Source organism: Parasteatoda tepidariorum, chromosome 2 (genome assembly GCF_043381705.1).
Source record: "Parasteatoda tepidariorum isolate YZ-2023 chromosome 2, CAS_Ptep_4.0, whole genome shotgun sequence".
NCBI classification, from domain to species: domain Eukaryota; kingdom Metazoa; phylum Arthropoda; class Arachnida; order Araneae; family Theridiidae; genus Parasteatoda; species Parasteatoda tepidariorum.
Window position 1 is genome coordinate 30,884,951 of NC_092205.1, and position 25,106 is coordinate 30,910,056.

Genomic DNA, 25,106 nt, shown 5'->3' on the forward strand with positions numbered 1-25,106 from the left:
TTATTCGATTAACAAAAAATACGAATCATGATGCGTAATTTTTAGATTGCATAAATAAGAATTATGATGCATAACTTTTAGAATGCGAATCCCAAAATCACGTATAAATACGAAAATCAATGTTTGATATTATAAACCGCATGAGCAAATCAACACATTGAATTTTAAACTTGCGTGAATACGAATCGCTACATATGTTTTTAAAAAGACGTAAATACAAATCACAATATCGGATTTTTAAATCTAGTAAATAAGAATCGCAACGTACAATATTCAAATCGCGTGAATAAGAATCGCAACACGCAAATATGAAAGGCTCTGTTTGATATTAAAATCGTGTGAATAAGAATCGAGAAATTAGCAGATTCCAGGCTTGGGACCTCTAAAAGGCTTGTCAGAAGCAGCGTCGTTTGAACAACGAAAATCGGATCTATCTGGAGGGTGGGTAAAAAATTCGGAAAATCTTATCTGCTGCGTGTAAAAGGGGAGCAAATCCGTAAAATAAGTAAAAAAAAGAAAGAATTGGTAGCTATGTTGTTTGAATTTTCTGTTTCTCTTTAAAAATCGGTGAATTTTCTGAAAAAGCGGAATACTTATAAAAAAAAATGAAATTTTTAGAAAATCTGAATTTTTGATAAAAAAGCAAATTTAACAGATAAAAGTGAAAAATGCGGAAATCCGCTAAAAAGCGGAAAAATCTCATCCCTGATATTTAAATGGTGAAATGAAAAGTTTTCAAACATTTCATTAGTCAAAATTAGCGTATAAGCTCCTGTGGTCTACTTTCAGGATTGAGATTAACTTTCTTAATTGTACAGATCGAATTCTATAGCTTAAATATGTTCAAATCTAAATTCAGATTTATCAAAATTAATGAAAAAATTATTTTCTGTTGTATTATGCATTTTTATTGTGAGTATTTGAAGAAAAAACGACAATAAAAATTTCAGTGTTATAAATCTTTTTCAAATATAAAATTAAATTTTATTAGCTATATAATTTCTTTGAGAATTTTCAGACTTTTTTAAATTTGTATTTTGTTTAGACAAAGGTAAATTACCATTTATTGACTTTTATTTCTATCCAAAGGGTTGTTTAAAATTTGGATAAATTAATGTTTTAGAAAAAAAATTTACATTTCAGTAATAAATCAATCAACACCAAACAAAAAAAAAAAATAAGACTGCTTCATAATTTTTTTTAAATTTTTCGTTTTATTGCTGCCACCTTTTTTTTTCAAAAACATTTTAGTTTTTAGAATTGAGGAGTTGATAATCAAAACATTTATTCTCAAATTTTAAAAGTAGCATTATTGATTATTTTTTTTAATGATTTTTGAAAATATAAAAGATTTCCATGTCATGTTGGGACATGTTTTCATAAAAATAATTAACATGGGATATTAACTACATCAGGGGTGATTGTGAGCCCAAGTCTAAATTCTGGAAAATTTCTTAAGTTTAAAAAAAAAAAAAAAAAAATAAGNATTTCTTAGATTACTTAAAATATATTTAAAATTTTACACATACCTATAATGACCTGGAGAAGTAATTGAAATTTACAAATATGTCTTTCTTTCTTGAGTTTATGATTATAATAACTATTTACTCATAAAAAATGAATATTAATCATTAATATAAGCTTATAAAGTATCTCTCTGGCACTCCCTTACAAACAAATAAAGTAAAAAGTATTTTTAAGTTCCACCTTTGAAAATTTAATTTCCGGAAACTGTGATCAATGATTTTTTTAAACGCATGGACCTTCGACTTCCGGATCACTGTTAGCGAAAATTCCGGATATCCAGATTTTTTCCGGAGCACAATCAGCCCTGCTACATTCATTTTGAACTTCAACTCCTTAATAATCATTCTAAAGAAATTATAGATTTTACTTTTTATATTTGTGTTGCCATCAAGATAAAAAAAAAACAAGTATTTCACATAGTAACAAAAGAATAATTTAGAGATAGAATAAAATTATATTTATTTCTAGTTGTAATTACGTATCACATATGTTTTCTGTTGTCATAGATTCAGAATCAACATTTAAATTCTCTTCATTTGAATTGTAAACTTGATAAGTCCATTTTGGAAACACACGTTTATACAGAGACATTAAAACCACATCATGTGATTGTAGTTGTTGATCAAACACACATTTCATATGCCCATGAGAACCTTTGGGAGGAAAAGAATTATGCATTAATTTTTTTATTTAGTCAAAGAATAAATGTTGAAGAAAATGAAAACTTATTTACCTAATGACTCTCGGATATGGCCCCGTCTTCCGCACTTGGTGTACAATTCTACACATTTGAACCAATTTATATCATCTATAAATAATTAAAAAAGATAAGTAAACTATGAAATCTCTATTAATATTTATTTTGTTTTACATAAAAGGAAACCTATATACCTTTATTGAAGAACATGTATCTGACAACAGCAGACCTTTTAAAAATTTTAAATGGATGCCCACTAAGTACAACTCTTTTAACAACAATCCTATTAGGATCTACATTTAGCATATTTCCAGTAGCTACTAACTCCAGAGACCCTATAAAATAAAAGAAAAAAAAATTTTGATTTTAAATAATACAGTAATTGTGCATAAACAATTACAAAAAAATATTCTCTCTTTTATTTAAAACAAATCTAGATTTTAATTAAAACAATTTAATTAATGGAAAGCTATGTAAAATATACTAATGTTTACAAGTCTTAACTCATGAAAACTGTTATAGGATTTTTATTTTTTTTGCCAAAAAGTGCAGTTATTAGGGAGTATACAATGTGCTCCTATAAGTTACAATGTATATTTTAACAATCAAGAATTTTACATTACTAAATAAATCTTAATATACACTTTATTATTGATGCAAATAAATGAAATAAAAAATGATATAAGTGAACTCATAAGATGATAAAAAACATGTTTCTAGGTAAAATATTCTTTTTTTTCTTCTTTTTTTAAATTATTCTTCTTTTTTTTTAATAATTTAATGATAAAGGTATACTAAAGTATAATTTAAGGTAGAGTGAGCAAGAACAGTCCTCACTAGAGAGAATATAGGGTTTCTTTTTCCCTGTAAAATATTGCTAATGTAACACAGACTAAGTTACATAAAAATTGTTGGATTATAAATATTAAAACCACTATCAATTCTACTATTAGAATTATTATTCACTCTCTAATGCAAATAGCATATTATTCTCTATTGCACACAGGATGATACATAGCTTTTCGTAAAAAATTAAATGTAAAAAAATTTTATGAATATAATGTTTGATTCTTCAGTATATCTTTTTTGTGTAACTTAAACAAATGCCTGCTTAACTATTTTTGTTAGACACGTGAAAAGTTGTTCCATTAATTTAAAGAAGAGGGCAAAGTATGCTAGTTTAATGAATCAAATTTTAATAATTATGAAAGATGAAGGAATTTCTTGAAAATTCAGGAATTGAAACAATATCTTGCCGATACTGTCAGATGCTAGAAAAAAATGTATTAATGAAATAAAAAATATCCTACTCTGTATATATATATCAGTTCTAAAAAAGAATTGCACGAAATAAATTTCATATTTATTGTTTAGATCAATTAAGTGGTGCTATGTCTTTAAACATTACCAAATAATTTTAAAAGAATCATACAATAATATTAGTGAATGGAACCATACAATATGGAAAAGATGTTAAAAATTGTAATATCTGTATAACAAATTGCTGTTAATACAAAACAATTTTTCTGACCCTCAGCAATTTGTTATTATGGATTCAACTGTATTTCAAGTTAGTCATTTACTACACATTTTAAAAAAAATATTGATGCATACAGGACATGGATAAGTACATTTAAAAATTGTACACAATATTTACATACCATCTTTCCGTTGTCTGAAAACTGTAACAGAGGCTTGAGGGAATAGAACAGGTGCATAAAATGAGGCTACAACTGCACCTTCAGGTGGGAGATACCGCTCATACTAAAAAAGGAAAGAAGGAAAAAAATCTAAAAACACTTGTTTATTTCCTTTACTTATGCATTTCTTTATTCATACAGGTTTTAGTCAATTTATTTGAATCAACTTCAAGAGATTTCACTTAAATTTATGAATAAAATAGTGTTTAAAGATAAATCTGACTAATTGTAAAATAACTAATGATATGGAATTAAAATTTAGGTTATTGACAGATTTGATTATAAAATTCAAATATTAGCAGTAAAAATGCACTGTTTATTTTCATTGATCTATTTCTTTGGACTTCTTATTGAGCTTTTAATTTAATTTTTATTTTTTTAACTTTAGAACTTGTTTCTGAATAACTTGCAGGCCCATTGTTCAAACTTTCATTATTTAATATTTCCAGAACTACTTATTCTTAATACTAAGATTTAAAGTGAGCAAAAAAGACTAATCTCAAGAACTTTTGATCAGACTATTAGATTGTGTAACAGACAGAAATGCCCTTTTAGTGGTTTGAGGAAACTAACTAGTGTATTAATTAATTAATGTTAGATATAAACTAAGTTGTGTAACCAGTCATAAAAACTAATTTTGATTTCTTTTGAATAGGTTTAGATACTACAAACAAAATGATTACGTAAATGCAAAATTTCTTAAAGCCAGAACCACTTTTTTCCAAGCCTGCATGATATGAAATGAGAAGTGCAGAAAACAGTTATTTGCTTTTAAAATTTTACTACAATATTTGCCACTAGTTAGGATTATTTAGCAAAGTGGCACTCAGGCACCTGAGATTTTTGGACCTTTGCAAAAATATGGGGGTAGCTTTAATCTGGAAAATATTTAGTTTAGTCAGAAAGGCAGCTAATATTCAGGAGAAAAAAAAATCCCTGATTTTTCCAAATAGCCTTCATTAAATTTTCAGTTCTGTCTCAATCACATAAAAAATTTTTTTATTACAATACTTTTATACTGCATTAGAAAGTGTGAGATGATAAAATTCATAAACATGAAAATTTCATCAGGTGTAATTTCATATTATTTTACAAGAAAGAAATTAATACTAAATCTATTATATGATTAAGTAAGAACAATTAGAAATATTTTTACGATGCATTAGAAAAAAACCTGTAAAAAGAAACATATAATTATAAATGTAAATAAAGGTACATTTGATTTAAAATAGACTTACTTTAAATTTGTTACCAGTCTTGTGTTCAGAAAATATGGGTTTACATGTGAAACGAGTAAAACCAATATGAAATATTAGTTCATCCTTTGATTTGATAGAAGATTTACAAGAGGGATGCTTACGAATCACTGTATTTATAACTGACATTTTTTGTTCGTGTGGTAGAAGCCCATAAACAATAAGAATGGAATGGTCTTTTTCAAATGCTTCTGCAAAATAAAAAAATGAACAATCAAATAAAATAATATATGTTAAACCAGTTTAATTTATTACAAAATTCGGAAAAGTGTAATACAAATAAGTGTAATATTCTACAAATTCAATTTATCCAAAATCCTAATAAAAAGAGAAGACTGCCGGGGAGAAAATAAATACATTGTTAACCCCTTAATGGTTCCAAAATTTTGAAGAAAACAGTCATACAGATGCCAATTTTTTTATTCAAGAAAACTATAGTGAAATTAAATGTATGCACATTTATTCATTTTTAATTTTTGGGTTAAACTTCAACCTGTTATTTTGATGAGAGCAAGAAGGAAAGGACTTGATTGTGATTATTTATTCAAAATTCTCTCAGTTTTCCATACTGAATCTACTAATGTGCAGCATTTTTATAAATGAACAGCTCTTAAAGTGCTCTTTTCTAATACAATTTTCAAAAATTTCATACTGGTTCAAATTAAGTGAAATTTTTGATCAACTGAATACCACTATAATTGAAACACTAAATGAAAAAAAGTGCATTTGTTAGATAGTTTATTTTTTATTTCATGTTATATTTTAAATTACACACTTTAATTATTCTTGCAACTATTTTCTAGTAAAACATTTAGCATATTGTTACATATAGTACAATTTAAAAATATTGTAAGATTTTGTGATGATTGCAGTACTTTGTATGATTGCAGTAATTTTGTACTAAAGAAAGTAATTTTAGCATTATTTTCAGAAGAAGCATAGATTAAATGTTGAGAAAGTGTATTAAACTAGATTTAATAAATGTTGAAATGATTTTTATTTGTATTGTAACATAATTTTAGCTGAAATAATATGCTAAATAATAGTCATTAAAAAATTAAAAGTTTACAAATTTAATTACAATACCATACATTAAAAGAATCCATACATTTCACCCACCATACATTTCAAATCTATAATGACTACATTATGTGATCTGATCAAATTAAAAAATTCCGAAATAGCAAGGTGATGTGAATTGTGACCTCAATGACCCTTGATTTCACAAAATATTTTAATATATTAATATACATAAGTTTTCATCATATATTAATTAATATTTTTTAGGAAAAACTGCACCACTGCAAAAGTTATTGAATTCAACGAAAAAGAATTGAAAAATTACATGCTTGATATATATCAGACGTGTCAAGCGTCTAACTTTGCTAATGCAAATTTTTTGATATGACAAACAAAAAAATCTGAGTTCCCTTGACATTTGCTATGCTGATAACAGAAAAAAGTATCTTTTAGCCAAGTACATTTCTCAGTGACCCTTGATTTCACAAAATATTTTTTGACCACCAAATTTTTTCTTTCTGATTTCTAAATAATTTGAAATGTTTTTTTTCTTGCTTAAAAAAATTTTTGGAGCATATTTTAAGAAAGAAATTGCGATGTTTGAAATGAAATAGCCTGAATTCAATAGAATAGCTAGTCAATAAAAAAGTAGACATAAAAGGTATGTGTGCATAACTAAGAAAAACTGACTACAAGATTGAAAATAAATTGCCAATTTAATAAATTAAAAAAAAAGAAGAAAAAAATGATGGTTATGACTGATATTAATATACATATTATGTAAGAATTCTCTTTTTCCCCCGCATTATATTTTTTTTTATAGACAACCTAATTTCAACCTAACCTTCAATCATTTTTTTAATTTTTTATAGACACAAATTTTGTATTTTTAGATATCTAAAACAATTGTAATCTTTCAGACTTTTTGATTTTTTCTTCAAAATTATTTTAAATTAAATAAGGTAGTTCCTTGTGACACTAAAATATCAACAAAAAAATCATACATTAAAAACCCCTAACCTAGAATAAGACTTAATGAAGTCGTGTAATATTTTTATTCAGGGAGAATTCAAGAAGATGTTCGAAACTTATCAAAGGATAGCATTAGAAAAAATTGCTTTTATTTTTTAACCTTTTTCCCCCTTCTGTTATCAAATGACTTAATCTAGATAAAAATATTTTTGTTACAAATCCACAAAAATGTTTAACAATTGCTTGTAAATGTTTAAAAATTATAAATGAACTTTTTAAGAATGGAGGGAAAAAAACTAAAGATGCTATATTTAAATGAATGATTGAGTATGAGTATTTAAACAAATATTTGAATAACATTGCACTTAAGCAATAATGCACATCATAAAATCCAATTTGAAAAATTGGTTTTTATGGATCATCGTTATAATGGTAGGGTCACTGTAAATGAGTCATTTCAAAGAGCATAAGTTTGATTCATAAAATCAATAAATTAATTTTTACATGGAATTTATAGACAAATAAAAATTTTAATGAAAGGTTTAATTATACTAAAAATATTATTTTGTTACCATATAAGGATTGTGGAACATCTTTGATGAAGAGAGTAGCATATGTTTCAGACTGAAAAAAATTTTTTAAACAGAAAGTCAGACTAATAATACAGAAGCTTTAAAGAAATATTTTATTTTAACAGCAAAAATAATTACTTGCTAAGCTAACTTATTAACAATGCTTATTCAAAATAATTAATGAATAAAATGCAATTAATAAAATTTAATACAAAATAATAATTACACCTACCCACAAGCCTTCCTTTTCAGAATTTAACACTTTCTTTTTGGTCTGTCTAAAATGTTCAAACCTATATATTTTTGCATAATCATGAGGTAAGTTTTCCATAGGATCCCAAGGAGAAGTATTGAAACTTTTTAACCCACGATACCTAATAAAAAAAAAAAATGCATTTACTTTAAATTAAGATAAATTTATTTCAAGTGCAGGGTTGGTAAAATTCAAAGCAACCCAGTTTAGACCAATTTTAAGTCCAGTTTGGTTGAAAGATGTAAATGATAAGACATATAATACTGGACCATGGGAATCTGCAATAAAAAATAGTTTGCATTTTCAATGATAGATGGTGCTTTTTTGTACAAAAAAGCACCATCTACCATCTATTACATAATTTTAGAAGTTTTATAAGCCAGGAGTCACTGTTGTGAGATTCTTTTGCACCAGACAATTAGGAAGAAAATTACTAGAAAGTTTTATTAGAAAGATAGTAATCTGTTGATAGCACAGCATGATTATCAAGATTTGAAAACCTTCAGAAAAAGACGTATACCATGACAGGCTTTGAAAAACATGATTATGAAGATAGGAAGTTATTAGATGTGATGCAAAGAAGTAAGAGCATTTAGAATTTGCTTTTTAGTTACACTGAGTCGAAAGCAAACACAAAACATTGTATCGCTATAATGCGAAACCTATTATATGGTGTAAAGCATGTAGAATGTGTGTTTGACTAGAACGGAATGCAAATTGAACATGTGCAATGTTTAAATAGAGTTTTGCATAACTAGTTTGACTATTTGTTCCTGTCTCACCTAAAATTTGAAATTGAACATGTGCAATGTTTAAATAGAGTTTTGCATAACTAGTTTGACTATTTGTTCCTGTCTCACCTAAAATTTGAGCTAATTTTTTTATTACAGAATTCTTTTTTCATGTTGTCTATAAAAAGTACATTTCAAATTTCCACAATATCCATCATATCATCATCTCCTTTATGTGACTATAAATAGGACATGTACACTGCTTACCTTTGATATCTAATTCTAGCACTGACATCGATTGGAGTATCTTGTTCATCAGGAAACATTTCATTTTCCCTCTCTTCTTTAAACCTAACTAACCTAAAAGAATATATCAACAAATAATTAAGCAATTTACTTTATACCAAGTTTTCCAAAAATGACCAACAATTTTAAAAAAATCAATTAAAAAAAACATAGGAAAGCAAAAATATATATTTTGCTAGGGAAAACAGATAATTTATTTTCACTAACTTTCAAGATAAGTAACAATGTTTGTCAAACAAACCACCACTTACAGCATCAGCATGGTACAGTCTGAAGAGAAAATAACAGAAACAAAAGCAATTCTTTTAACTTAGAACGCTATAACATGCCAACAGCATTATCTGTTACAGGACCTTTGAACTTTATATTGAAACTTGATGAGAATAAATCTTATGCCATTCAGTCATACCATACATTTCCATCTTGGGTTTTTCTATAATCGATTTCTCAAATGGTCAGTCATTTTTAGAACATAGCTAAACATTATATTTAAGTAGATTACAACAACACATACATTTTTTTCTCTTCATCTAGATCCATATTTTTATCATAATTTTCATCCTTCATGCTTGCTATAGATTCCTAAATATAATTTATAATATTAGTATAAAATATAAACATCAAAGTTGTAGAATTATTCAGAAAAAATTATTAAAACTTACAGTATCACCCATATCTTGATCCATATCTGTGTTTTCTAATTCACAATTTTCAAAGCTTTCGTTGGGTTCTGCATCTTCCATATCACTTTCATCACCACTATTTTCACTGTCTTCATTTTCACTCTCAATAATCCAGGATGCCTGATATTCACTTGTACCTTCAGCCACTTTTTTCACAGTCCTTTTAGGCTGCATTTCAGCTAAAATGAAGTATCTGCATTTAAACTTTTGAAAATATTCAAATATATATATATATGCCAACTCTTACTGTTTAAACAGATTATTTTAATATTTAAAGTCGATCTTGTTCATCAAGAAATATTGAGATGTACAATTTATTTTTTGATTTAATATATTTTATTTACAGTTATCTTGGACACAACTATACATAATCAATTTAAACAAATATGTAAAACCAATACAAGAAACCAAAGCAATAGTATAACGCTATTTTCATACTCTGTTTTAGAACATTGTATTATATTAAATTAGAGGTATTTATAACAGTAAAATTTAATTTTGTTTTGACGGGAAAAAAACTGTCAAATAAAAATATATATATAAAAGTTACTATAAAAACAGAGTCAATTATTACCAGCAGCTAACTCTTCCTGAGTAGGCCAAGTCTGTTCTCCTTCCATAGGATCTGGTTCTACCTCAGACTGCAAAGATTCTTGCTTAAGTTGATCAGGTTCTTCCTGTTAAGTATGAATTTATTTTGAATAAAACAAATGCTCACTTCATCAGGCAAAAAGAGGCGCATGAAAAAATGACTAAAGAATTGACAACACGCATTGCTTCAAAACAGCATAGTGAATTAGATCTAGCTAATTTAACGACAAATATGAATATAGATATCAAAGTAATAGCATCAATTTCTTTTCTGTGAATGACACAAAGAAAAACCTATTTGTCTAGCTAAGAAGGAAAACTTTGGGTAAATTGCTTAGAAAGGTAAGTTGGTCTTAAAACTTCAAATGAATCAAAAGGAAATTTGATCTTTGTTTCACTAAATTGCGAACACAAATGCTCGGGGAAAAAATTTTCATGACTTTCTGTTGACTTGTCCAAACTGACTTATTCAATTTCCTAACTGCTTACATAAATTTTAATAGAGATTTTTGAGATGCGTCTTATTTATATACATATAAATAATATACTAAAAAAACATGTAATTAATGTTAATAGAAAATGTACCAAAAGTTGAAAAGAAAAAAAAACTTTTTCACGGAAAGCCAACTCTATGATACTTTTGAAGCAAAAAAAAAAAAAAAAAAAAAAAAAAAAAAAAAANAAAAAAAAAAAAAAAAAAAAAACAAGGAGCAAGAAAACAATGCAAATTAACTATATAAAGAATCATTTTAAAAAACTATCAGTTAGAAACCATACCTAATAATCTAAAGCAGAAAAGCCTTTTTTTTTTTTTTTTTTTTTTTTAACAATATGTCTGAAACCATATCTGACACTATAATATAATTAACATGGTAATATTTTTAGTGTCTCAACTGAATAATTTTGAACTTTAATATTGTGTCAAACTCGGGTGAAACTATTTGAATGACCAGTTCCATGCTTTTTTAAGAAAAAAATTACAAATGATAAAAATTACACATACATTTTCAATAAATTATATAAAAGAACTTTAATACGGTAAATATCAATAGTCAATAATGCAGGAAATTTAGATAACCTGAATGAATTACAATGAGTACCAGAACAAAAAAGTAGTTTTCAAATTAATACAAAATTATACAAATTCACTCACTTATTATACTTTCACCATAGTTTGCTATCAGAAATAAAATTAATATTTCTAAACATTATGTCAGTTGATAAAAATGTAAAAAAATATATATTTACAGCTTTCGTAGCTAAGCCTTTCAAAACATAACGAATTTGGAAAAAAAAAGAATAAATTCTTAGTTCAATTACTAATATTAACAAAAACTTGCCACATGATTACAATAAATCATTACAAAACCAAACTGCATTAAAAAATTTATATGGACATAATATTCGGTTAATCAATATCAACTAAAAAAATGGTACCTACAGTTATTGACCATTGCAAATTCTTTTTTTTCTTCTCACTTTCAAAGGGATCAGCAAATGATGTAACCTGACTCATTTGAAAGGTACCCCAACCAGGAATGTGTACAAGACTGTTCACATTTAAAGGTTGGCCTCTTATATAACCAGAAACTTTTAGGGTACCTTTTCCAGAAACCTAAAAAAGTACAAAGAAAACAGAGATAATTTTTAATTTGAACACAGGCATTTCAAAATTTTGAATAACTAGAAATCATGCTCATTCCCTTTAAAATTAATGATTAATACCAATGTTAAAATTTTGTCTTTATTTCAAAATCTTTAATGATTTTGGTCAACGTAAAGCAAAATACAAAGATTATAAGTTTTCCTTCTTTCCATATTCATTTCGATTTTAATCTGATTTTTCCCCCCGTTTATTTTTGTAGCAATCCGTAGATTTAGAATGTAACTATAAATAAGAAGATAAGAAAATAATGTTTTCTTACCTTATCAATAATTTTAAATAGTTTTCTAATCTATCACTTTAAACAACAACACTTTTAAGGGTAAGAAATACATAGTTTATGATAAACAACAAAAATAGTTCCATTTATAATTTCTTATCAGGGTCCGTGCTAAGGATTTCGAATTATTAGCCAGTAAATTAGCCAAATATCAAAAGTATTTGCTAAATGCAAATCTTAACTATTTTTTACGATGAATTTTTCCCCATAGAAAACTATTTTACCAAAATACATCAATCAAAAATTACTATTTTACAAAAAATTGTTTAGAAAAATTCATTTTGACATAATTTTGAGGATCGAATTAAATACATATTTTTCCTTCCAGTAGAAAAAAGCATTCGCCAAAAGACAATTTTATTTGCCAAATTTACGATTTTATCGCATTTGGCGAGTTGTCGATGCTTAGTGTGGGCTCTGATTATTAAAATAAAATATACAAGTCGTCAAATTTGCAACTTATCAAATATGTTATCATGTATATCATTTTAAATTAAAAGTTCATAGAATTATCATATTTAAGTTAGATTAACGTACAACCCTATATTAAAAATATCTACTTAATTGACTTCGATTAAATAAAGTCAATGGTATTTTTTTAAACGAGACAGATTGTCGTTTAATTTAATTAGTAAATCATCATATGTGTATAATGAACTTAAAATTAGTATATAATTTCTGGAATTCAAACGTCCTATCACTGGAAAACAAACAAAAATGCACTAATGCCTCATGCAAATGATAACAAATCATATAAACGATAATCATAAAACTATAATATGATTTTGATAATTAAACTACAAAGCAAAAGAAATATTATAAACAAAATTGCACTATACTAATGTCTCTGATAAGTATGTGGACAATATATTTAAAAAAAAAAAAAAAAAAAAAAAAAAAAAAATTAATTNAAAAAAAAAAAACAATTTTCTTCTAAAAAAAAATAATTTTTTAAATTCTAATAAATTGTATTGACAAAAAAGGACAAACAAACATTCAAAACTCTAGTGGAATAGGTCATTTTGAATACTTACTAGATCAAAATTATTATATGAAATGAAAACGTACCATATCTACATTAATTAGTTCAGCATCTTCAGCAAGCATATGAAATCGTGCATCTCGAAATGTTATTGGCCTTTGCTTTTGACTACCTATCTGACGAAGCAGCAATTGTAATTCCTGCTTGGTATCTGACTGGTGCAGTTTGGCTTCAGGAAATCTGAAACAAAAAGTTTGGTAAAAAATTAAAGTTTATAAAATTTGATTAGTGATTGAATAAACCTTGAACTAATAAAAATTAAAATTTCAGTATGAAAATTTACGTATAAAAAGAAACTTGTATTTACCTTAAGTGTATATATGGATATTTAGATTTTATGTTTATTTTCTAACTTAATTTTTACAAGTCAATTGTATATAATTGTTAATAAAAACTCTTTTTAACAAATCTACACAAAAAATTCATGAACTGAAACATAAAAACTTTCACAAGATTAAGTTAAAAGTTAAGACTTGTTAAACCTACGGAATTTGAAAAACTATAATAAAAGTTAGCAGTATATACTTGTTAATAAATTTCTGCAAGTTGGTATATAGAAATATGTAAAACAGCATCAGATAGCACTTTATATTCATAATACATGCATCATGTTCGTTTTTTTCCATGCACTGTACACAAACATTTTTGAAACATATCGCTTGTAACAAATATTTTAGGAACAATTACAAATGAATAATCAACATACTTTTACCCTACTGATAACAAAAAATTTGTTTTAGCAGATTATTTTGTAGATTTGATTATTCACTGCTAAAATAAACATCTTGTTGTCAGTAGGATAAAATTATGTTGAATATTCATTTGTTAATCAAATGCATGTCAAGAAAACAGAGATAAAAACAGTTTGTAATGATACTTAAGTATTTTTTGTTTTAATTATTTCCTATAATTACACAGATTTAAAGTTTACTTAAATACATATAAAAGTACTTTTTTAAGTAATAACAATAGTGAGTTCTTATATAATGTATAGGAAATTCATTAATAAAGCATCCATGAGTTAACTAATATAAATAATTACCTTATTTCAAACAATATCTAAGTGATAAATACATGGAATGAGAAAGACTTCATATTTACTTTGTCTCAATATTTTTTAATAGATGTTTTTTGCAATCAGCCTTCTTTTTTGGATTTAGCTTATCTAATCCCTGAAAAAAATTAATTAAAAATATTTTTAGGCATCAAATAAAAACTCATCCTGTTTGTTCGATACCACGCATTATTAAAATAAAATATTAAACAAATAGAAAAGTTAATAAACAAAATTATGCATAAAAGATAGAATCAAAATTTTTAGCTTAGAGCTATAAAATATACAAGGTTCTATTTCTGAATAACTATTGAATGTTTAACTTCTAAGTAGCTATGAATGCACATAATAGTTAATTGATAATTAATGTGTGCACATATTAACGTTCTATCAGGGTGCGTAGCCAAATCTTTAAACAAAAAATAAGCACCTTTTAAGAACTTTTTAAGCACTCAAAAAATATTTTTAAGCACTACATGCCATTAACAAAATGCAAAATAATTTTCAAAGACTTTAGATGATCATGAGAAAGTAACTAGTTTCTGACAAAGAACTCTTTTTTTGATTATATTAGACATTATTAAATGATCGAGAGATTTTTCAGTTCGTTATCAGAGGGTGGAAAATGAAGTCTAAAATTGAGAATATCTTACATAATGCAGCAGAGTTGCACATGAGAAGGCAATAATCTCACTGAAGCCAGCTCAGTAGACGCAGATACGGATTCGCAAGTATTTAATCAAACATGTAAAATGATTGGCGCTTTCACACGCTATGGATCGGCGGTACATCGAAATGAATTGTGAAAACGGTGAATATAAGAACGTGAAAAGCATGCTTTTGGATAATAAATGGCGAGAATCGACATGGTAACGAAAAAAATCTCATTTTTGAAAAGCGAAAATTAAGCACCTTTTAAAAACACCCTTTGAAAAAAGCACCTTTAAGGGCTTTTAAGTAACGAAAATAAAAAAATAAGCACCTTTATGCACTTTTTAAAAACGCTACGCACTATGTCTATAAATCAGAACATTTATTTGGTTTCTTTTTTTTTGCATACTGGAAATTTTATGTGCAAAAACAACAAGATACCGATTCATATTTACAGGGATGTGATTGACAAAAACACAAAAAAGAGGAAGTTTATAACTGCAGCATTGAACGTGCAAAAGAAAAAATTATATGAATTCAATAGCCAATCTGATAATGATTAGATTATTATCTATTCAAATAAATATAAATAAATGGTAATTATGTTCTTAAATAAAATCTTGATTAAAAATTTTTTTTAAAAATAATTTAGATAACTTTGAGTAATTATGCATAAGCACGATTTTATGTATCACATCATTTTAAAAAAACATTTCTTTAATGGTCAAAGGACCTTTATGGACTTTGTCATGAGTTCTTTCCTTTTTCGATGGTCTTTTATTAACATGACTGATCTGTAGACTGTTGATAGGACAAGAAAGTTCATTTCGTACACAATTTTTAGAGGCCTTAGATTAAGAATCGCGATGTTGGATTTCAAAATCGCGTTAATAAGAATCGTGATGCTTGATTTTAAAATCGCGTGAAAAAGAATCGCGATGCCGGATTTTAAAATCGCGTGAATAAGGCGATATCGGATTTTAAAATCGCGATGTTGGATTTTAAGATTGCGTGAATAAGAATCGCGATGTTCGATTTTAAATTAGAGTGAATAAGAATAGCGATGTTGGATTTTAAAATCGCTTGAATAAGAACCACAATGTTTGATTTTAAAATCGCGTGAATAAGAATCGCGATGTTCAATTTTACAATAGCGTGAATAAGAATCACGATATTGAATTTTAAAATCACGTGAGTAAGAATCACGATATTGGATTTTAAAAGCACGAAAATAAAAATCGCGGTATTGAATTTTTAAATCGCGTAAATAAGAATCACGATACATAATTTTTAGAGTCCGTGAATACTTATCGCAATGAGTAATGTTTAAACCGCGTATAAATACGAAAATCGATGTTTGACATTACAACCGCGTGATAACGAATCACAATATTGAAATCTAAAAATATATATGAATACGAATCGTGACATTGGATTTTAAACTAGCGGGAATATGAATCGCGATATTGGGTTTTAAAAACGTTTAAATACAAATCGCGATATTGGGTTTTAAAAACGCTTAAATACAAATCGCGATATTGAATTTTTAAATTGCGTGAATGGGAATTGCGAGTAATGATTTTTAAATCGTGTAAAAACGAATCTCAACAAGCAACTTTTAAATCAGTTAAATACGAAAATCGATGATTTACATAAAAACCATCTAAATAAGAATCGCAATTTTAGCAGATTCTGGCCCAGTTCCTAATATTTAAAATTCTGTAAATCAGCCAATCAAAAGAAATCAAATATCAGCGGCCGAAACGAAACTGCTTAGGACTTTTTTTCTTTTTTCCAATCTATAGCGGAAGTCGCGGTTGTCAAGGCAACAAGTCGCAAGTCCGACTATATCGTACGTTCGACTCCCCTTAAGTTTTTGGAACATGGTCAGATATTTTAAAGAGTCTTTCATTCCTGAAAAGATAAGAGAGTAGTGGAGTTGGAGAAAGCATCGTTTTACCAAGGTCAACCACTTTTACCCCAGCCAGCAGATTGACATGTGAAGAAAGGTTTATTGGGGGCTTCAATACTTTCGCTCCGCGGAAGAAAAAAAATTTCAACTAAATATCATTTACTGCCTAAAAATTTTATCCGAGCGGAAATTTATGAAAAAAGAGCGGAAGATATGGAAAAAGCTGAAAAAAGCGGAAATCAGCGGATCCGCGGAAGAATCACATCCCTGTATTTAACATAATTTTTTGAATTAAGATTTATAATTAAACTTTTAATTAATCAACCAATGAATAATATCACACCTGTTTAGTTACTAATTTTAATAAAAAAATTAGTTCCTACAAGAAATCCTATATTGGATTTTAAAACTGCGTGAATATGAATCACGGTATTGGATTTGAAGAAGTGAAAAGACAAGCCTAGATATTGGCTTTTTAAATCGCGTATATTTTAGATCCGGTGAAAATGAATAGCAATATTGGATTTTTAATTCACATGAATACAAATCTATCATGATGTAAAATTTTTAAATCGTGTGAATATGATTCATTACATGTAGCTTTTAAATCAGGTAAATACGGAAGTCGATGCTTGAAATTAAAATTGCGTGAATCTGAATATGATTCGCAATATTAACAAACTTCAACATAGTTTCAAATATCAAAAATGATGAAAATCCGACTAACTGGAAAAAAAAAATCAAATTGGTGAAAGAATTGTGTGTATGAAAACGTCTCGTTAACATGATTTAGCAAAAATTTAAAAATTCATATTTTTGATTCCAGAGCTCATAATTCTTACTTTAAATCTCAACTCTTACTTTAAATTAGTATGCAGTGAAAATTTTGTTGGATCATAAGTTTTGATTTGCGGAAATCCCTGAATCAGTGGTCTTGAGATATGTGGAATTCCGCGAAAAAATCACATGCCTTGCTCTTAGTTTCTAGACCTGGAAGGACGATACGAAAAACTCGGAATATAATTTCTCCTGCAATCAGCAGATAAATTTTAGAATTCCACAAATGTGATAAGTCAGATTATAAATAATTAATATTTTTCAGAAACAAAAAAATTAATAAATAAAAAATGTCTTACCAATACAGCATGAATTGTTGTTGGTAATGCATGGGCAATAAGGACAGATAAAAGCATCTCAGTATATTGATCAGGAACTTCAGTTGAATGAAGAAGCAATAGTATTTCAGAAACCTTAAATAAATGAAAATTATATTTAAGATTTCCCTACATCATTTAATTTTAAGTACTTATACACACAAATTTAAGTAACAGAAAAAAAAGCAAACATTGAATACGAACCTTAGCTGCATCCATAATTGAATGTATGTCTGTCTTTCTTGGTACTACAAATGTAAACCTCTGTTTCAAACGGGAAGAACTGTAAAATATTTCATTGAAAAATTTCATACAAATGAAAATAACAGTAATTTAAAATAAAAAAATATGCATAAGAAATTTTTTCAGCTTTTTGCTATACACAAAATTAATAACATAAAAACTTCCTATGCATTTGGAAATAACTTTTTTAATTATATCAGGGTTCCCACAACCTAGAAAATATAAATAAGTAGTAGCTGAAATGTTTCACGACTACTGAAATTTTTTTACATATATTAGTGAAACACAAAATTGTTAGAATTATTTTTAGCACCCACATATATTTCCTTTAAATTTAATATTTATTGATAGCTTAAAACTGGATATATCTCAATCTAGATATCTCTCAATTTTTCTACCACTTAAAAAAAATTTTCAGGCTGTAGGAACCCTGTTTATGCTAAATCAATGCATAATACGAATACAAAAATTTAAAGAAATCTCACTCAGATTCTTTTCTAATACTTCAAATAATAGAGAAAATCTGCTTAGAAAATACACTTCAGGAAAAAACAAAGCTATAAGTTATTTACCTTATGTGACAATTGCCAAGTGAACTGTACTTTACTTCTAACTCATCATCACAGGATTTTATTTCATCTAGAAATTCTTCTGCATTTATAGCATCATCTAAAGCCATAATCATCTTAGAAAACAAAATAAAAGCATTAAATTTTTAAAAACAGTTTATTAACTGAATTGAAAGTGAATAGCAGAAAAAAAGTATCTTTTAGATTTAAAACAGTTTTGGCAGCATTAAATGATAAAAAAAAAAAACATTTTATTTTATGGCAAATATACTGAATTGAGTAACAAGCCATTGCAATTTTTTTCCTTAATTTTTCAAAGTCATATATTTATATGAAGGTTAATTAATGATATGTGTTCTCTGTTGTTTGATGACCTTTAGCCATCATTCAGTGACAGTGTTTACACTACAACGCGAGAATCTCGCATAAAAAAATGATGACCGCGAAAAATTCGTTCATTCTATAAACCAATTTCAAAATTCGCGAATTTCTCGCATTTTGAAAAAAATTTCTCATTTGCGCCATTTAGAATAAAATCCGTTTCACTTTTCTTCCTGGATCCTTTATTATTTTCAACATCTGCCCCATTATCTAGCTTCCCTATTTACCAGTATTGTTCAGAACCTTTAAGAACAACAGAACACCATCCTTCCGAACCACGGAACCTCTTTCAGAACGCATTTCTCTGCAACCACGTGTTTACCGTAGGTAAGGTTTCTTCAGGTAAGATGTTCAAATTTTTTGCTCGTTAATGTAAGATGGACAAATACCTTGTAAAGCCAATATCTTCTACTCCGAAACGGACAAATGAAATTGAAAGAAATATGGGGAGAAACGATCAAAACGAAACAAATAGCAATTTGAGCAACCTAATGAGAATAGCTGATGAAAAAGTAGATGTAGAACATTTTCCATATGATGATGCAGCAAAAATATTCAATGCTTTAAAAATTAGAAGATGTTAAAAATGCATTATAATTAAAGAAATGATTTTTATTTTTCAAGTCTTTTTTTTTTTTTTTTAGAAATCTCACTTAACTTTTTGAAATCTCACCCTGTTTTTGAGAAAGGGTGAGAAATTCTCACGCATTTTTTTTCTGAGATGAAAACACTGAGTGAGCTTTATAATTCCTTGTTTGTAAAAGAACCTGTCTTCATTTGTGAAAAACTGTACAAGGTGAATTCAATGTGAAAACTGTACAAGGTGCTGCTTCACAAACTGGTCTGAATTTAACAATATTCCACGAAAGATGTTTCGAAAAAAGCGCAACAAGTGGAAGTTTTATGACGCACGGTAAGGTGAGTATGATGCACGGGCAATACATCCCACCCAAGCTCCAATAACTTTTCATTGGTCATCAAAGATGTATGTGGTCTCGCATTGTTGTGATGAAACACCACATCTTTACGATTGCCGAGCTTAGGATGTTTCTAGATGACAGGTTCAATCAAACTGTCTAATTGCCAACAGAAAACATCTGAATTGATCTGTTTTTTTTTTTGGTTGGAGCTTATAAAACAACACGCCTTTCCAATTCCACCACAAAAAGAAGATAACCTCCCTGTGATGAAGTATTTGATGACGAATTTTCACTTCAGGACTAAAACTGTTTGCTTACCACATTGTTGTAAGCAATACACTTGTCATCACCAGTTATCATTTATTTAAAAAAAGGTTCATGTTCTTCAAGTTGCATGAACATCAGTTGTTTTTCCATGCCGTCAAATAAACGTCTTTGAATTGATTAGGAATCCAAATTTTGATCTTGCTTACATATCTTAGCTTTTTTTAGATGATTGAAACACCTTTATTTTATCATCATTTTTCGTACATTTAGTTTAAATAGTAAGATAAAAAGAAAGAATATTTATAGACAATATATTTAATAATAAACAAAAAACAATGTTATAATATTAAGAGCAACCATTTCAATTCACACTAAATACTATAAATATTGAAGTCTTCTGAACTTAAACTGAACTTCTGAGTAAAATTTATACAGTAGAAATAATAATGATAATTAGTTTATAAATAATTTGTTTAAAAAATTATATGAGAACTTACTACAGCTATTGGAGGAGTTTGAGCAAGACCAACACGTCTTTTCATTTTCAGAACTTCTTCCTTCTTAGCTTTACGAATTTGATTAAGCTGTATTACATAGAGAACAGACATGATTTCAGAACATATATATATAAGTATAAGAATATAATAAATTATTAAGATCTTTAATGAACTATAAAGATAGAAATATGAAGAAATAAAAATACAACAAACATATAATAAGCAATTAAAAACCTATTTCATCCAGAGTTCATTTAAAAACTGTAACAAACACTTTATAACCTTCCATCAAAAAAAATTTTATCAGTTATTCGATGTTCAATTGTGTTGTTGCACCATTAACATAACACTATATACATTATTTAGAATAAAATCCTCAGGTTTTAAGAAGAATTTCAACTCAATATATTTTTATTAAACTCTGCAATTTTCACAATAATTTTTTAAATTTTTTTTAATCCTATATGTAATGTGATATGCATATTGAATAGAAAATAAGTGACAAATAAGTAAAAAGAGAATGAGAATATTATTGAAAGAAGCATATTGTGCATAATAGATTGATTAAACAAGCAACATTGCATTAAATACAGAAAATTAAAACCCCTGAAATAGTTTTTTTCTTTTTTTAATTTAATGCGATCTTGTTATAAATTACAATTATATCATAGATAAAACCATAATATGGAAAACCATAACAAGAACCAGTCACAAATCCAATTTGCTTAAACTCAATTTCAAAAATTTTTAACATATTATTATTGCTATGGATACAATCAAAAGTCACTTTCAGGCATCAATGGGGAGACCTGTCCGATTTAAAGAAGAAGAAAAAACAGGAGGACTGTTGGCAAAGAAAAAAAATGCATGAGAAAAACTAATCAAGACACTCAAAACCCATCTGGGGTTGCCAAGCTATGGAAAAAGTATTGTTGCTGAGCTGCTAAAATGATAAAGGGTTAATCTAAGAGCCTGGTCATTCAGGCTGTTTATTTATTTATAAGGTCAGCTGTTGACACTTGACACTTTTTCCAGTAAAAGAGTGAGTAAGTATAAAATCATGAATGAAGCAGATACCGTCAACAACAATACCTTTTCATTAAAAAAAAATTTAGAATAAGGAATTTCAAATGCAAAATTTTAATAAAGGTAATTTAATTAACTTTTTTCGATAGCATCTACTTTCATTCAAAAATATTCATTAAAATTTGTCAAATCGCATATGGCGTCTCAAATTCATAAAACATTATGGAAAACTTATCTATTAGAACTACATCAGGATAACTTTTTTTTATATCAAAATTTTAAGCTGATAAAAATTATCACTGGGGTCACAAATTTACAAAACAAATTTCTAGTCTAATTGAAAAATATTTAGATCTACTGGAACAGGCCTATTTTTAAGGGGTCATAAACATATATTTAAAATTTATTTTAAAAGTATAGTTATAAAACAAGTTTTCGATTTTAAGTGCAAAAATGTAAAGTTAAGAATATAAAATAACAGTGGAAAAAATAATGTATTTATGCCTTGCATAATCTACAACCGTTTAACACGTCAAATGCTGGTTGAGCTTACAGTGAAATCTCCTTCAGGTCACAAGTATCAATGTACATTGCATATTCTGCTGAGTACTCCCACCAGTATTTCAATAAATGCGAGTCTCTGGTGGTCATAAGAATAATAGTTTGTGCCATTTGTTTCCATGGTATCATGCCTCTTTATTTGTGTCTGGTGCTTCACATCTGCTTCTCATCTTGCAACTTTACATTATTAGTTTGAATCTTTGCCAAGTAAAGAGGAGTATAACTTTTTTTACCCTAATTTGATAAAATGACAAAAAAAATAGAAAACTTATTTCTTAGTGAGTTAAATTGCAAAGAACTCCAGATAATTTTCTTAATAAACCATTTCTGTATTACTTTTATAACAATTCAATACTTTTGATACTTCCTGTGAAATATCTTTTCAAATACATGGGAAAATCCTTCTCAAGTAGTAAAATAAACGTCACCCCAATGTGTGTGGCGTGGTCTGATCAGAAACTTTGCTGTCACCCGAATATAAGTGACATGGCAGTCAACGTGTTAAGAAGAAACTTATGCATCAAGTGATTTTTTTGTAAACAAATTTTTTTTATATAGTCTAAACAAAACAACAAAGAAAGAAAGAAGACTAGATTCTTAGCTGGATGTGTGTTGCATTCGTGTGTACAATCTGAGTTTCTCAATTTAATGATAAGTTTTAACAAGTTACCTGGTTCTTTCTTTCTTCTTTGCTTAATAAATGTTTCCTTCGAATACTTTGAGCTTTAACATCAGTTTTGCCTAAAAATGAAAAAAGTATAAGCAAATTAAAAAATAAAATTATTACAAATTAATGTAAAATCTGAAATTGATTGTCGTTACCAAGGCTAGGGGTAGTTTACAGTTTTAGAGGCCCTGGGTGAAACATTAAGCCATTTTATCATATCATGGATAATAAAAATCATATTTTGCTTAAGTATATATTAAATATGGTTTATTCTAGGCAGGGTTTGCAAGACGTAGCACCCCATTTAGTGGTACCTTCACAAATTAAATTTTAGAAAAAACTGAAGTTTCACAAAATACTTTTTCTTAAAATTTTATTTTTGTATCCCTTAAGAATCAATAAATTATCCATATTTTTGTGTTGATTTTTTTATAGTCTAAATTTTCACAAATTAGGTCTAAATTTTCACAAAATAGATACCTCTCAGAAAAACCTAGACAAACTTGTATATCCAAGAAATAGTAAAAACATGTCCAAGATATTTAACAAACGGAAAAGAAAAAAATCTTGGGAAAAAGCTATTAATCCGGTGTTAAATTGGTGGCCTTGGGTGTTCGCTTACCCTTAAGCCAGCCCTGGCCAAGGCAAAAAAAAAAAAGTAAACAATTATCATTGCTTGGTTCTTCATTTGCAATAATAAATTACTTTCAATACATTAAATTAGAAAAATAATTTAAACGACTTGTCTGGAAATGATTAGGAGTTTACCCCATTCAGCATATTTTATTTCCTTCAGGTGACACTTAAAATTTGTACTTGCAATCTAATAAATGTAATATTTATTTGACACTTGCTATTTTTCCAGGGAGATTTCTGTCTCGTGATCTGTGGCAGAATAATCGCCAAGTTTTGGTAACTTCATGAGAACGACCCACAAGAAACTAAAAAAAGAGGGACAAACTGAAAGGTTATAGCCACCCCAGGCGAAAATCAACATGCTTTTTTTTTCTTTTCTTCTAATTTTCCTGCTTGATATCATATTGGCATCGAAGCGATTTTAGGTGGCTTAGCAGATCACAATACGAAGATATCGTCAGTCATCCCTAACGTCTAAGCTAATAATAAAAATATTGAAAGAAAAACTGTGCAAAATGATCACATTACGAAAATTATTTTATTGTTCAATATGAAGAAAAAAAACATGCAAAGGAATTGTACCAGTTTGTTGTGACATCTGAAGCTGGAAGTGGAAAATTGAGCTGATTTGAACACACTTTAATTGTAAAAAAGATTAATTTTTGCTATGGCTAACACAAAATAGTGTTTTTGTTATGAAAATCACAGCTTGAAAGCATTTTTTTACAAGTATCTTTTAAGAAAGTAAATTTAATATCCCAAAGTATAAAGTATAATGAAATAATTTTAAATAACAGATCATTCATTCTAAATTAGCAAGAAATTATAAATTATTACTTTCAACAATTGGGATGCAATCCACATTTGTAAATAAAAATAATGTAAATAAAATGTTGATAAAACGAAGGAAAAAGAACTATAAGGAGTGAAAACTATTTCACTAATTTCTATTCACAAATCGTCAAAAACAGTGAAATATGCATTACCTTTAAGTCGCCTTTTAGATTTCCCTTGCTCAATTTTATGTGGTTTATTTATCTGCTTGAAAGGCCCTGGTCGATGCGCTTCCTTTTTACTCATAATTTAAAATTATAATGGTAAAGATTTGCAACTAATATTATACCATACACGTGTAATTTCATTCAAAATACGACTTGTTCTTGTTTATATTTACTTACTAATTTAGAACAGTTTCCGACTGCTTATTTCAATGTAGCTGAAGTTGTGATGAATATCTGCAGATTTCGCGCATGCGCACTCACCACTAAGTTCAGA

At 27.5% G+C, this 25,106-nt stretch overlaps 1 protein-coding gene across 1 annotated transcript; it reads right to left on the reverse strand.

The window, feature by feature from the left end:
• Positions 1-1,969: 1,969 nt before the first annotated feature.
• Positions 1,970-25,079, reverse strand: LOC107454961 (Tsr1 ribosome assembly factor). The gene is made up of 20 exons (XM_016072329.3): positions 24,818-25,079; positions 23,199-23,269; positions 20,942-21,028; positions 18,880-18,992; positions 18,269-18,347; positions 18,047-18,160; positions 14,395-14,465; positions 13,320-13,473; positions 11,750-11,923; positions 10,292-10,394; positions 9,697-9,896; positions 9,549-9,616; positions 8,996-9,088; positions 7,977-8,118; positions 7,745-7,796; positions 5,163-5,371; positions 3,886-3,988; positions 2,419-2,559; positions 2,261-2,335; positions 1,970-2,180 (listed from the first exon to the last, which is right to left on the reverse strand). Exons 1-20 carry the CDS (start codon positions 24,909-24,911, stop codon positions 2,002-2,004), a joined length of 2,322 nt encoding a protein of 773 aa, XP_015927815.2. The 5' UTR covers positions 24,912-25,079; the 3' UTR covers positions 1,970-2,001.
• Between the last annotated feature and the right edge of the window lie 27 nt (positions 25,080-25,106).